Source organism: Clarias gariepinus, chromosome 1 (assembly GCF_024256425.1).
Source record: "Clarias gariepinus isolate MV-2021 ecotype Netherlands chromosome 1, CGAR_prim_01v2, whole genome shotgun sequence".
Classification (NCBI taxonomy): Eukaryota; Metazoa; Chordata; class Actinopteri; order Siluriformes; family Clariidae; genus Clarias; species Clarias gariepinus.
Genome location: NC_071100.1, coordinates 27,578,670 through 27,593,374, shown reverse-complemented (window position 1 = coordinate 27,593,374; position 14,705 = coordinate 27,578,670). Strand labels below are relative to the sequence as shown.

At 38.0% G+C, this 14,705-nt stretch overlaps 1 protein-coding gene across 1 annotated transcript in view; it reads right to left on the bottom strand.

Moving 5' to 3' along the window:
• Positions 1-11,205, bottom strand: part of LOC128544404 (NACHT and WD repeat domain-containing protein 2) — a 54,676-nt gene extending 43,471 nt beyond the window's left edge. The window contains exons 1-2 of the mRNA XM_053514504.1: positions 11,089-11,205; positions 10,310-10,481 (exon numbers count right to left, since the gene is read on the bottom strand). Of these exons, the coding sequence (XP_053370479.1) occupies positions 10,310-10,481; positions 11,089-11,103 (187 nt within the window). The 5' untranslated portion in view covers positions 11,104-11,205. The remainder of the gene's footprint in view (positions 1-10,309; positions 10,482-11,088) is intronic.
• Between the last annotated feature and the right edge of the window lie 3,500 nt (positions 11,206-14,705).

The following is a 14,705-nucleotide window of genomic DNA, read 5'->3' as shown; positions in this document are numbered from 1 at the left end:
TTATAATGAAACTACATAAGCATTTGAACAGTTTTTTTGAAAAAAGAGATCTCCCTTTTTTTGACGAAAATAAAAACAAGTTTTAATCGAATAAGCAGGAGGAATTTCAAGCTGTTAGAGAATATATTTTTGAAATGGTTTTATGCCCAAATGTTTACTTCAAAACTGTTTTGCTTATGTCACTGTGAATACTGTATGATTTTGCAAAAAATATAACTCCGCCTCACATAGTAGTATCGCAACTGATAAATCGACCTACAGTTGTATTTGTTCACACTGTTCAATTAGCTATTAAAAGTAATCAACAGTACAAAAATGAACAAAGCTCTTCAATATTTTTTGAAGTTAATTCTTCCCAATGAGTTTCGGAAAAATTGATGCAAAGATCAGGCAAAAACAGCGCTGTACCAAGAACAGCACATGATTAGATGTCTCTCTGGATAAATAACGATATGACAATTTATCAACTGCAACAAATAAGCAGGTGCCAAAGGGCAGATCGGTGCTGTGGACACCTGTTGATGCTTGTAGGTTATAAAATAAACTAATAATACAGCACAATGATTGGATTTAGCTATAAAAAAGAATCACAAAAGTCAAGTAACTCCAGTAATGAGTTGTATGGAATATTTGTTTTACTTTACGTTTAAACCCCCAGACATTCTAATCTCAGCTGATGCACCTTTTGATGTTACTTTTTTAGTGATATATATTTCTCTGAAACCTAATTTATTAAAAAAATTATTTACTGAAAACATTAAATAAACAACTATGATATTGGTTATACAAAACTACCAGACCTTTGCATACATGTAGAAATTGATAAGTACTACATGTAGAAATTGATAAATTATTTACCATCATGCCGAGGGACTCTTACAGCACACCAATTGACTTGATGGATGTCAGTACCAAGTGATGCAAAAGTATACGTAACTGGTTTGGTTGTTCAAATTGCATGTGCTGGTGAAGTAAACTTTTCTCTATACAATGGTACTATTCAACAAACTCTCCCTCACCAAAGATGCCTTTTCACCATCGTTGAAACCCAAGTCTTTAGTACTCTTTGAAAAACAATATGGTGTGCTTAGTTTCATGCATACCCAATTTCATGTATGTGGTCATGGTTTATGGTCTCCCAATGTATGGTTTGTCTTCAATGTTAGTCTTAACACTTTATGCACGTTGCTCTTGTTAGTGGTGCACTGTCTGTAAACATTTCATCATCTTCTGTGTAGTGTATGTCGCACAGCCTGCACCCCTTTTTTGTCAAAAACCTTATGATGAAAAAACAGAAAAAAAAAGGGTTAGTATAGAGGAAAAGTTATTCCACTAAATTGTGCAGTTTGAGTGACCTGTATAATTTGGCATAAGGCATGAGAATGACTTGAATGTGTCAATATATTTCAGATATCAGGTAGTTTGCTGGTCTTGAGCATTCAGGTGTTTGTTAACACAATGCCAAGAGGGAAACACATACAGTTAGCAATGATCTTCGAGAAACAACTGGTGCTGCACATCAATCTGGAAAGAGATATAAAAACCATTTCCAAACAATTTGGAGTTCAATGTTCTACAGTGAGAAAGATTAATCACAAGTGCAAAGCATTCAAGACAGTTGCCAATCTTTCCAGAAGTAGATATTCCAACACATTTACCCCAAGGTCAGACAATGCAATGCTCAGAGAAACATCCCAGACCCTTTAGGCCCCAATGAACATGTTAAATGTTAAAGGACATGACAGCACAATTAGAAGAACAAGTATGGTTAATTTGGAAGGGTTGCCAGGAGAAAGTGTTTAAAAAAGAACATGGAAGCACAACTGATGTTGGCGAAACTGCATCTGAACAAAGCACAAGGCTTCTGGAACAATGTCCTATGGACAAATTAGACCCAAAGTGGAGTTCTTTTGCTGTAATGCCCAGTGCCATGTTTGGAGAAAAACAAACAACATTACAGCAGAAACAACTCATACCTACTATCACGCACAGCAGTAGAGGAGTGATGATTTGGGCTTGTTTTGCCATGAACCATGAACTCCTCTGTATACTAGAGTATTCCAGAGGCAAATGTGAGGCCATCTGTCCAACAGCAAAAGCTTGGTCAAAATTGGGTCATACTACAATACTTCAATGATCTACATATAATACTACAATCATTTCAAGCACACCACTCATTATACAGCAGAATGGCTGAAAAATAAAAGAATCTAGGTTTTGGAATGGCCCAGTGAAAGTCCAGACCTGAGCCTGTGATGCCTGGAATGTTGACTGAATAAATAAATAGGGGTGTTTTCTAGTGTGTGGCACCAGAACGTTGGGTGCTGTGTGTTACAGTACATCGATCAGATGGGGATGGAAGTTGGAGGCTGGATAAGCAGACTTGGGCTGTTTGCCTGCTGGACCCAGTGCGTGGTGGGCTGTCATGCACTGGGTGTTCTAGTGCCTTTCTATCGTGGCCAGCACTGAATTTATTTTCAACATATTGTGCTGTAGTGGCTTTTCTGGAGGGATCAGACAAGACAGGCTAGCCTTTGGTCCCCACAGGCATAGATGGGCCTTGGGTTCCCATGATCCTGTCACCGGTTTACTGGAATATAATTAATTGTTATTTTAAGACACTGTTCTTAAGAACAGTATTGTCAAGTGCATTTGCTAAACCCATTAAGCACCATGATGAAACTGGCTCTCATGAAAACCATCCCAGGAAAGCAATATAAAAACTTACCTCTGCTGCAGAGTAGAAGTTAATTTAGAGTCACTAGCTTTAAAATCACCAATTATCATACCCTCAGATTAGAGCCATTATGAAGGCTTTATAGATCATAAGTAGCAGAAACATCTCAATATTAACTGTACAAAGGAGAGATTATTGCATATTTTGAATGCCTTCAGCATTGCTTTAAAATGTATAAATAAATAAATATCAGGAATGACCATGGAGTTAGAAAGTGATCCTAAACTTTTGAGCGGTAGTATATTATATGTGCTGTACATATCTACCAACTGCATCATTTTGCACTCTGTAAACTGTCTTACTTCCACACACAAACACACATGGTGTCTGGCAGCAGACTGTCCAGAGCTGTAGCGTTCACTCAGGCTTTTTAGATCTCATGGTTTAAATATTTGCTGTGGTTGATAATGATAGTTTGTAAACCAGGTGCGAGAGAAAAGGAGTGAAAACTGGTGAGATCATTTTTTGTGAGGAAGGAGAGAGAGAGAGAGAGAGAGAGAGAGAGAGAAAGCAGTGCCAATAAAGCATTATTGAACTAGATTGTATTGAACGGGGGAGGGTGAGCTGGTGCAAAAAAGGGGGGGAGGCAAAAGAAGGGCAGGGGAGGGATAAAATAAATAAATGATACTTTCAGTTTCTCCTATAAAGCCCTGTGGCCTCATTCAAAGCTCCAAAAGACTGCCATTAAACATCCTTTCAGTCTCAGGAGATGAAGCTGAATTGAATAAAATAAAACAGTCCTTTATTGAACACTTTTAGGGACCACTTTCTGAGATTCTCTGCTCTCCATTAAACATGAAGCTAACCATCATAGAATACACCCGTGTGAAGCCAAGGCCTTTTAATTTGTTAATTCGTATGCAGAGCGGCCAAGTTTTTTTATCAGGTCATATATGTAAAACAAGACATACAGTAGTTATAATTATTTTATTTAATTCTATGCCTATATTCTCAGACAAAAATGTTATAAATATATATATTTTTTATTACTTAATTTCTTTCCCTGCTTTGGTCAGGCTGTGAGATCCTAATCTTGCTCTTATTTAAGTTTCTAAATCTACTGCATGTTTTTTTCACCTTTTCTGCCCATCCCAGGTGCTTTGAGTAAAGCTTAAACACTCTTTCCCTCTAAAACAAACATCAGTGTTGGTCCATGCATGTAGATGAGATTTATATTAAAATTTTCTAATCTTGGACAACTTTTTTTTTTTTTTACATGAAATACAGAAACACAGACTAATAAGTGTGGTACCATCAAAAGACTGGTCAGTTATTTTGCACTGTTCTGTCTGTCATCTGTATATTAGAGAATAAAATCCAAAATAGCTAATTGCCGAAACCTGATTCCTTGCTTTCTATTTGACACTTCTTATTTGCATCACAGGAAGCTTGTAATACAAGCAAAAAAAAAAAAAAAAAAAAAGACTACAGCTATTAAATGACAGTTTCATTGCAAAATGAGATAAATCCATTTTGTAGTTTTTAGAAAAGCATTTTCCCCAAATGAAGCAAGACGCATTGCAAACTAAGAGGGAATATTTTGTAGGTGGTTTCTTTATGTTACAAGGATTAAAAAAAAAATGTAAATTGTACTAGATCTCCACTTGCTACAGTTTTGGTACAATGCATAAATCAACCTGCAGATGTGTTTGGTGTTATTCAAGTAAACAATTCAATATCAATAATTTGTTGGTTGAACCAAGCAGAAAGTAGCGGCAGCAAATTAGATCAATGAAAAAAATGTTGGGTTTTGTTGCACACAAAATCTTTTTAATGACAAAGGTTTTTAAAGATCATGAGAAACATTATGAGCAATACAAAAACTTAAGTTTAAAGCATCATCCTGCTAGCTTTAGTGTAACTTCAATACTTAATGACAGCTTCCTATCAAACTACTGTTAGGAGCTGTTTACTGTGCATCATCCGACTGTGTATCAGTCATTTATCCTCTAATGTTATAACATAACCTGTCATATTGGAGAGAACCAGACAAAGCAAACTTAACAGTTTCCCACCCATCATGTTCATCTCATGTCTCTATACACAAATCACTCCTTTGGAGTGAAGTGGTGATAGCTCTGCCTAACTTACTGTACCAGCCAAACCACTGTAAGTGATACAGGCACAAAGTACGGATTGGGAAGTAAAACAGAAGGCTGCACTATAAACTATACCACAGTGCTTACACCACAGTATCCTAAATAGCCTTATTAAGTACTGTATATGGGATATATTTCCATACAACATCCAAATTTCATAATGTTAATAGGTGTTAAGCAATTCACACCTGCCATTTTTTTCTTTTGGGGTGATTGCAATGACGATAATAGTGTAAATGTCATTAATCTTGGGTTGCAGCATTCTCCAAAAATCCATTAAACGCGTTTAGTTCACTCACAGTAGCTGTAGAAAAAAAGAGATGCAATTGGCTTGTCACCATGCTTTGATTTTTGCTTGAAAATGGGCCTGGTTTCTGTCATGGTTTGCACATAATGTGAACGCGTATATATTCTAATAATATTTAGAGAAAAGTCCTACGCCAAAATATGTAAAAAAAAGTTTTTGCTATCTATTGTTTTTGCCCAACTTAGACTTTGCTTTACGTTATGTGTTTCTTTACTGACATTTTCTTTATTATACAGACACCATAGTAACAATAAACTAAGTAACTTGTATAATACTTATATTAATCATATTTTATTATATAAATATATTATATTAATTAAATTAATTAATTAGATAAAAAAAATAATAATAAGACATACACCTGCATATATTCCAATGTTCCTATCTACAGACATTAGATAATAAGAATCATAAGAATATGAACCAGCACCTCAATTGAAAAGCAATTGAAAAGAAAATGTATTGCATGTTCTCTCAATGTTTATGTAGGTTTCCTCTAGGTTCTCTGCTTTTGCCTTAGCTCCCAAAGAAATGCCAGTAGTTCAGGGGTGTCCACTCTTATCAGCCAGGGTTAGTGTGGGGGCAATTTTTAAAATTTAATTAAACACAAGCCATACCGGATACCACACGCTTAATCAATTGATCTTGGCTTTCTGCTTGGTTGGAATGACAACATGCCCTCTTGACAGCCCACTGAGGATAAAATTGGACACCCCCACGCAGTAGATGGAGCGGCTACTTTAAGTTGTCCCTACTGTACATGTGAATTAATTTGTAAATGTGTGCGTGCAAAGCACCCTGTGATGGACTGGAGTCCCTTTCGAGGATGCATTCCCACCTCATTCTTAGTGTTCCCAAAAGATTCCAGATTTACTGTAACTCTGACCAGTATGAAGTGCTAACTAGAGATAAAATAATAGTTATACCTAGAGGTCAAAGTTCAGTAAGTAATAAGCAACGATTCCTAAGATGCTGTAATTTAATTTGGGCTAATTTATGTTGACTTACTTTTATTCATGTGTGAAATTAAATAAACACTAGACAATGCAGGTGTAAGTAGTTAAAATTTCAAAAAATGTCATTTAATCCTTTTTTTTTTATAAACTTGCTTTTTCTTTAACAAGTTAACATAGATTTAAGAGGTTCCACAAAGTGTGTGTGTTTGTGTGTGTGTGTGTGTGTTAATGCTCCAACTAAAATATATACATTAGATAATTTTTTTCCATTCTTTAAAGTCCCTTATTTTACTCCTCCTTTAAATGTAAAATGCAATGCAGTGGCATTTAATTTCAGTGTCTAAGTAAATGAGCTACTGCTGTGCCACATACCTCCACAGAACAGAAGAGCTGAACAAGAAGGCACCGTATATGAGGTCACAAAAGGGAGGCCAATACAAAAATGTAAAAAGGACGAAAAGCAGGCAATGCTTTGTCTTTTCCTTATGTTTTTGTTTGTACACACACAATGAAGACCCATCTAAATGTCTAAAATGACAAAAAAATAATTTTAGCAAAATAGATAATCTTTAATGTTAATTAATTAATCTGATAATATTAGCTAATTATAGGATCCTCAATGTCAACGTAAAAAAAAATTGTCATAAAACATTACCCATTAAATTTGGTCAATCTTTATGAAAATGGTACTGTTTGCATTGTCACTACACTTTATGTAAAATCAGAGTGCGGTTATATACAGTACAGTGGTCCATATTTGTCCAATGTTGCATGACAGGAGTGACTTTCCAAATAAAAACATATTTATTGTGAAAAAGATAGTTTAAAGCCAGATCTGCAATTTTGTTACGAAAGGTGATCAATCTGTGACAATCACTGTAGGCACTAAATAAAAGCATAGCCATAATTAAACAATTTAAATTAAAATAGTTACCTAAATAATGGAGCCAAGAGTGTAAGGTGTTAAGCAAACTACATGGTACGAGTAAATGACTAAAAAAAAGTCTATGAATATCAGATCCCTTTCTCTTTCTCTAAAAAATTAACAGTGCTCATAAAATCTTTAAGCACCCTGGATTTGCCCTAGAGTAAGAACGGAGAACCAAACAAGCGTTTAAATGTTATTCCCCTTGTTTCCTCAAAGCTGCCATTTCGACTTCTACTGTAACTCTGCAGCTGCTCCCCTTCCTCCTCACAGCAGTGCCTCTAAATCATAAAGAAGCACTGAACCATGGCATGGCGAAGAGTCAGAACCCAAAAAGAGAGTTTCGGGATTAAAGATTATTAAAAAGAACGATTTTAAAACATTTATTACAAAGAGTGAGTGTTTTTGTAACTTTCTAGTGAATTAATTGCACCCTCTAGTGCTCATGTAAGCTGATCATCACATAAACTGCAGGAGACATAACCTAACTTCTCATCCACACTCATTTTTACACAAACGTATAGATGTGGAATGTATTTACACCCTGCAGAAAGCCTCCCTTTTCTCTCACATTTCACTGTTTTCTTCAGGTCTTTAATCCCTGAGCATTTTCCTAGAGCTGGATTTGTCCACTATCTGCTCTCTGCAGCTGTAGAATAGAAATATGTCAGGTTTTCCACTGCTTAGATGCGGGTTAGGTATTCTGATTATCTGTGTTTTCCCCTACAGTATGCAAGCACATAAAGCTTTATCATGACATAAAGACGTGGTGGCTGTGTATGTGTGTTAATACATGTCATGATCCATGACAGCAGCATACGCATTTTTTTCTTACTACATCCCTGGTACTGCCCTGAAAAACCTTATGCCATTTAATAACTTTACAAAAATAACTCTTTCTCCTATGTATTTTTGTTGCATCTCTTGCTGTTTTGATCAAAAACCTATCTCAGCATTTTTGTATTCTGCACACACAAATTTATTAAAGGTACAGTTAGTGATATTGGAGGCTAAAGCTAAGTTGTTTTAACTCAAGTATTGAACAAATACTGTAATGTGTCTCCTTTTAATGTAACATAACCCAATAGGAAGCCTAAAAAAAGAAGATAGATTGAAAATAAAAGTGGTATGGCATTTGAAAAAAAATCATTATGTGTCATATTTAAAGGTTTATTATTAGATACAGTGTAAGGGTATCCCATCCTCCTTTTGTTTCACTCTCATCTCACCCCTGTCTGTTTCTCTCTACATCTCGCTCTCTCTATTCTCACCTAACCTGCCCTTTCCTTGCCTTGTTTACTCCCAGATTAGAAGCCCTATTTTAAGGTTTTCCCGCAGCTCAGAGTGAAATCTACTGCTGCATGCTTTTCACATTGCCCGTTGCTGTAAGTGACAAACTGTATTGCTCCTTAGCATCACTCACACACAGTGGTCCTGCTTTTGTAGAAAGATTGCATATTAAACATAAATAAATAAATAAATAAATAAGCAAATATCTTGTATGTCTGTATTGATGAATGCCAACTTGTGCTTTTGTTGAAATTTTTCTTTTTAATTGATTGCCCCAAAATGTATTAAACAAAGTTACACGAATGGACTGGTTTATAAGAAAATTTAGAAATTTTTTTAAATAATAAAAATACAGGCTCTCATAGCCCTGCTGCTAAGTCATCATTTTAAGATTTCACACAACCGACACCCTTTCCCCTAATGGCCCTAATGAATTTTTGCAAACCAGCGCAGGGTTATTTTAGGATTGCCCTTGCTTTACGTCCTAACAGCTTGGCCCCTTCCTACAGTGCCATATACATTGCTTTTTTTTCCAGCATGAGCACACTGACAGCTATCACATTAATCATTATCATGCTGGCTGTCCAGTTTACAGTTCAAGCTGTGTGGAATTAAATGCAATGCAGTGGCATTCTTATTGCCTAAAGAGAGTACAAATTTTTTCGGGTCCGTTGTTAAATGTAATGGTTGCATTTTTCTCATCCAAGGGAGTGGCACTGGTCTGACCAAGGAAAATAAGGATTGCTATATGGAGCACGTTTCCAGGTTCCATAGTCTCTCATACACTGTTGGGCAAAATTTAGGAGAAGAATCTTTGACAGGAAGTCTAATCCACTCACCCATTTTTACTCCCCAATCCCTAACATCATGTCATTTTTTTAGACAGGCCATTAATATTGTTCGCTCCTGGAACCTGCTACACAAACTGAAGGCCTTTTGCCTTTATAATAAAGAAAACACAAACGCTGAAACTTCACTAGCAGACATACCAATCAACACTTTTTCCACAAGTGTTATTTGGATAATTAGATAGTTTGAACTTTCTTTGGATAAGCGCTCTGTTGTATGCTTTTGAACTGAACTTGAAAGGGTTCCCCCAGAGGGTAAGAGGAAAAAAAACAATAAAAGACAAAACCTCTTGGACAAAAGTGTTACTTATTTCAAGTTTCATGCCGAGCATTGACTGAGCTCATACCTTTAGGATTGGGGATCGAGAATTAAAGGAGAGTGTTTCTGAAACGGTGTCTTATTGCTAGTTCAGATAAAAAAATGAAACAGTATGGAGAGGTAAACAGATGGAAAAAAAACTTAAACACTTAAACACTTTCACCAGAGTGCAGAAGGAAAACTACATACTGTAGTTTAGGGGCCATTTGGGACAGGGATGGAATCACTTGTGGTAAACCTTATCAAAGGTCCTTTTTTTGTATTTTTTTAAAGATTTTTTTCTTTTTTCTGTCGGGAAATAAAAGAAACTGTGTTTTCATTTTTGAAGATATGATCTTAGAAACAGGATTTTCTTTTAGAATTGTGAATATTGGTCTTAAAAGGTGAAACAAACATGGTTATCTCAAATACTAGAAATTGAAAAATTAATTAACGCTAAAGTGAGATCTCTTGTGTGAACATGGCCATTTATTTTAAAAGCTTGAGTAATCCAGAGGATGAAGTGAAGCAGTGTAAAGATGAAATGGAACTTTTTGCCAGGTTGTTGATCCAGATCTGATATTTTGCCAGTTGCTGATGGATATTGAACCATAAAAATAAAACTAATAAAAATCCGCAAAATCAAGAAAAATAAAACACCCTAGAGGAAAACACACATACATACACACACACACACACCAGTGAGACGGGACAGCATTCACAAAGCCAACAAAGTCATAAGACCTTAGGCCAAGCGTGACTCACGTTTCAGGAGGGTTTCCACACACACACACACACACACACGCCAGGGTTCGTGAGTCATCCGTTAGAGCGAGCTCTGCTCTTTACCGTCTGGGTTGGCGCAGATGAAGACGCGCACGCTCCGGCCCGTGGGCACGTGATACGGCGGCAGCGCGAGCACGTTTCCGCTGATGGCCGCTCTGCGCAGCGCCGACTCGCGAGGACACGGCGCTCTGCTGCCCACTCCAGACGGCCACATCGGGGAAGTCTTCCAGCGAGGCTGCACACACACACACACACACACACACAAAGAGAGAGAGAAAAAAAGAAAAGAAACATAAAGCGAAAAGCTGGCGTTTTCACACACACACTTCTGCGTGCACTTTGGAAATCCCCCCTCGTTCGCTCTTGCGCGTGCCTGAAAATGTCTTTGAAACTGACTTTTAGTGCGTCCTAGTCACTCACTGGGATATGCAAGCAGAAATGACACGACGTGACGTGACATGACCCCCTGGCATGCCATTTCTTACTGTCCAACATCAGCATGCATATAGGAAAAGGCAGAGAAATCTGAACAAAACCCTTGCATCTATATTCGTGTGTGTGTTTTTCAACGTTGCGCTCCATGCAGTCTACAGACAGCTCCTCTCACCACGCACAGCGCGCGCCAAGACGCAAAGTTGCATTCGAATTTGACAGTATAACACAGACATATTCTCCTATCCGTATGCGCCAATATCCGCGTCCGTGCGCGCAAACCTCGGCTCGTGCGTCTGCAAGCCAGCGGTCATGGAGCAGCAGCGCAAAAACACCAGCACAACACACTCGCGCGCACACACACACACACACGCACGCACGCAGGGACGCACGCACTCCGAAGCGCTTACGTTCATTCTCTTCATTTCCGAGCCTGTGACAGGAGCGGAGCCGCAGGAATCAGCAGCAGCCCGGGTTTCCTCCTGAGGAAGATGCTGCTGCTGCTGGTGCGAGAGAGCCGGCGGTGAGAGGCAGCATCGTGCCCGCGCTCTGTCTCGCTGTCCTCCGATTAAATGACGGCGAGGGAGACAGACTCGTCCTGCTCGCCGCGCTGTCTAATGGGGCTCGCGGTGCTGTCTCTCTTTATCATGGCAGACCCGCTCTCTTGCACGGGAGCCGGGTTTTTTTTTTTTTTTTTTTTTTACGAAGAGGAGGAGGAAGAATAGGAGGAGGGGTCTGGATTCATCAGCCTATCGATAAATGCAGCTGCTCTCTTCCACAAGCTGGAAGTTTTAAATGCTCCCAAATACAACGCGCTTTTTTTTTTCTCTCCAGAGAAAACGCACAGGAGCAAAGTAATTTAATCGAACATAATCGGACTATTATTGAACCAGGGTCTGTTTACATTGTTTGTGTCCTGGGGGAAAATGCACGTAGAATGTGTTTATGTGATGTGAGTCACTCAACAAAGCAGGCAAGGCAAAACTAAAAAAAAAAAAACATGAGAAACTTCCTTGTCAAATTGTATGCATGCATTCTAGGCATGTCTCTTTCTTAATGCAATTGCCATTCGGTTTTGAAAGAAACAGACATGCCTACATTTTGGTTCCCTGAACTACAAACAGCAATCATGTACAATCAAAGGTAATGCAGAATCAAATACCTTAGATAAGTCTTTAAGATGCACCGAATCTGCAAGGTCCACTTAAAGATACAAAAAACACACAGCGTATCCTACCCATGAGCCAAGCAGTTGTATCTCCAACCCCCAGGCTAGCACATTTTCTTCAGAGAGGGTATAATCTGCCACGCAAACAAGAAATAGCAGGTCTGGAAATATTCCAATCAGCATTTAAATCAGCATGCACTTAGGTTTATGTTCTGATAGCATACTGTACAAACTCAAATCTACAGAGAACACTTACGACAAATAACATTAAATTCTATACCAATCAATTTTGGTCTTGAAGTTAGAAAATATAAATGTAAAAGAAAGTAAAAGGTTTAGATAAGTACAGCGCATACATACTGCTGCAGAGGATAGCTGGGTCGTGAGCTGTCTAACCATTTTGGCACCTGGTCTCTGTTATAAATGCCTCAGCAATCAGTACGGGGGGCAACCAGAAGTACTACAGCAGCCCGCAAGAGGCAGGCAAAAGGGTTTCCAGTGGAGGCTTAACCTTTCTTTTCTCTTTTCATCCGCTAACACAGTGATCCCCAAGCCCATCCACAGGGAACCCCTTATAGTCTATGTCTTTAGCTCTGTGCCAGCTCTGAACCAGCTGTACCAAAAATTCAGAAATGGGAGTCCTAAAGGACTTGATTAGGAAACACTGTGCTAGAGTTATAGTCACGCTCTATTAGGGTCACTCACAGACGAGACTAGAAATCCTGAACCTCCTGAGGACAGCCGTTATTAGGCTTTTCACACCTCTATAACAGTTCCTGCATGAATACATATATTCATTTTATTTAAATTAAAGACTTGCTCAAACTTCCACAGGATATATCTCTATTTCAGAAGTGCATGATTTTGTTTTTTGAAGAAAAAGCCTTATAGTACTGTTAATATATCACTCAAAATGCCTCATTCATCAATCCATTCATTCCTTCGTTCATCCTTACTTGCTGCACTATACTGCCAGTGTGGCTGTGAGAACAGAACAGCATGAACCTGGGAGGGGATTCCAATGCATCAAAGGGCACAATGCACACACATTTACACACTAACTTACACCTATGGGGAATTTAATACAGCTAACCCACCTACATTCACATTTTTGGGAGTTGAAGGAAATTAGATAACATGTGGAAACCCACTTGCACACTACTTGCAGAAGTGATTTCTCTAAGCTGGCAGCTTCTTGGACTGTTACGAGAAATACTCGTTCTAGTGTACTTCTGGCAGGTTTCACTTATAATGTCATGATTTCTTATGCATAAGTTCCATTTTGGGACCCATTCTCATGCATTTTTTCATCCAAATGACTCACAGATCCATGGCAGATCCATGTAACCAGTTGTTGTGTTTCAAGAGGCCAAGCAGGATGGAGGATGTAGAAGCACAAGCACATTGTATTCCTTCATACATGGCTGCATTGTGCCTATGCTATAGTGTCTGCTGAAATTTTATTATGGATCATTACCTGGGCAGTCATATGAGAGCTGCACTATGTGGACAGCCCGAAAGTTTGTAAGAATAAGGACTTGTGTAAGATAAGTCAAGTGAAGGAATGTATGTCTTCTTCCAATGCATTGTACTTCAATTAGTGTGGATAACTTTAGACAACGTGTATAATGTGGTTATGTGGATTTTTGTCTAATTTACTGTGGAAATGTTAGACATCCTGAAAACTCAATTTAGTTTTTCCATGAAAACCTTTTCTATTTCCTCAAATGCTCATCTATTAACTTACAAAGCCCATGACTGGAGCTAAGCAGTCCTGTCAGAGATATCCTCATCCAAGGATCAATATGCCGAATCCCTGGACAATTGTGTGTCCCCTTTCCTAGCAAGGAAGACAGGTAACATTCATTCTATGCTTAATGCCATGGTGAATGTTTAGGATCAAAGACAGTGTTATAAGCTTAGTTGTTGGCCTGGCCTGCATTGACAGATGATCCTGTACACTGAAACCTGAAGGGACTGTTCAGAGAAAGTGGATGTTCATTTATGAGGAATATAGAGAATTCATTGCTTTGTGTTTAACTGTGAGTGTTAAAATATTCATTGGATGGGTTCCAGTACAGGATAGTCATTCACCATGCTTGAAAAGTGTCTGGGTTAGCACTTGAATTTGGAGATGGGAGGACTGAGAGGATTTAACTGAATGTCATCCAAACCTGAATGTCCATTGCTTTAAAATTCACTTGTGAAAAAACACAGGTATATCATAAAGATTTCGTTTATATGTCTCACTCTAGCTTTAGTGGGTTGTCTAAACATCCTACAACATTATAAATACTGTGTGACAAGTAAACAAGTGTTAATGACTTACGATTTACAATTCCATCTTTTTCTTCTTCTGTGGTCTGGTTTACTCTTCATATACTTTCAAGGAGTTTCCTTTCCATAGCTTCTTTTGGCTTGTTAATTATTGATCCAATGCTATAGCTGGATTTCTGTAAAGCTGTTTGGTGACAAATTCTTATGTTAAAAGCAATATACATTAGATGAATGGATGTTTATATCACTGTTATATTACAGTTGAAATGACTGATGCACAGAATTACAGAATGGGTTGCTCTGGAGCAGCACCATGGACAGTACCCTCACTTAGCTAACTGACTTTACAAACCTGCTCTCATGAAAAAGGTATTTGAATTTATTCGAGTAAAGACAGTGTGGTTTGTTTTCTCTTGAATTAATATGAGTTAATTTTAGGAAAAAGGTAGGAACACTTTATTCTTTTCTTACCCTCAACTTAATGCTTCAATAACTTCTCCAACCAAGTTATGTGAATTTGGACTTTTATCATGGCTATATGGATCTTGCTTTGTGCATACACAAACACTGGAACAGGTTTAT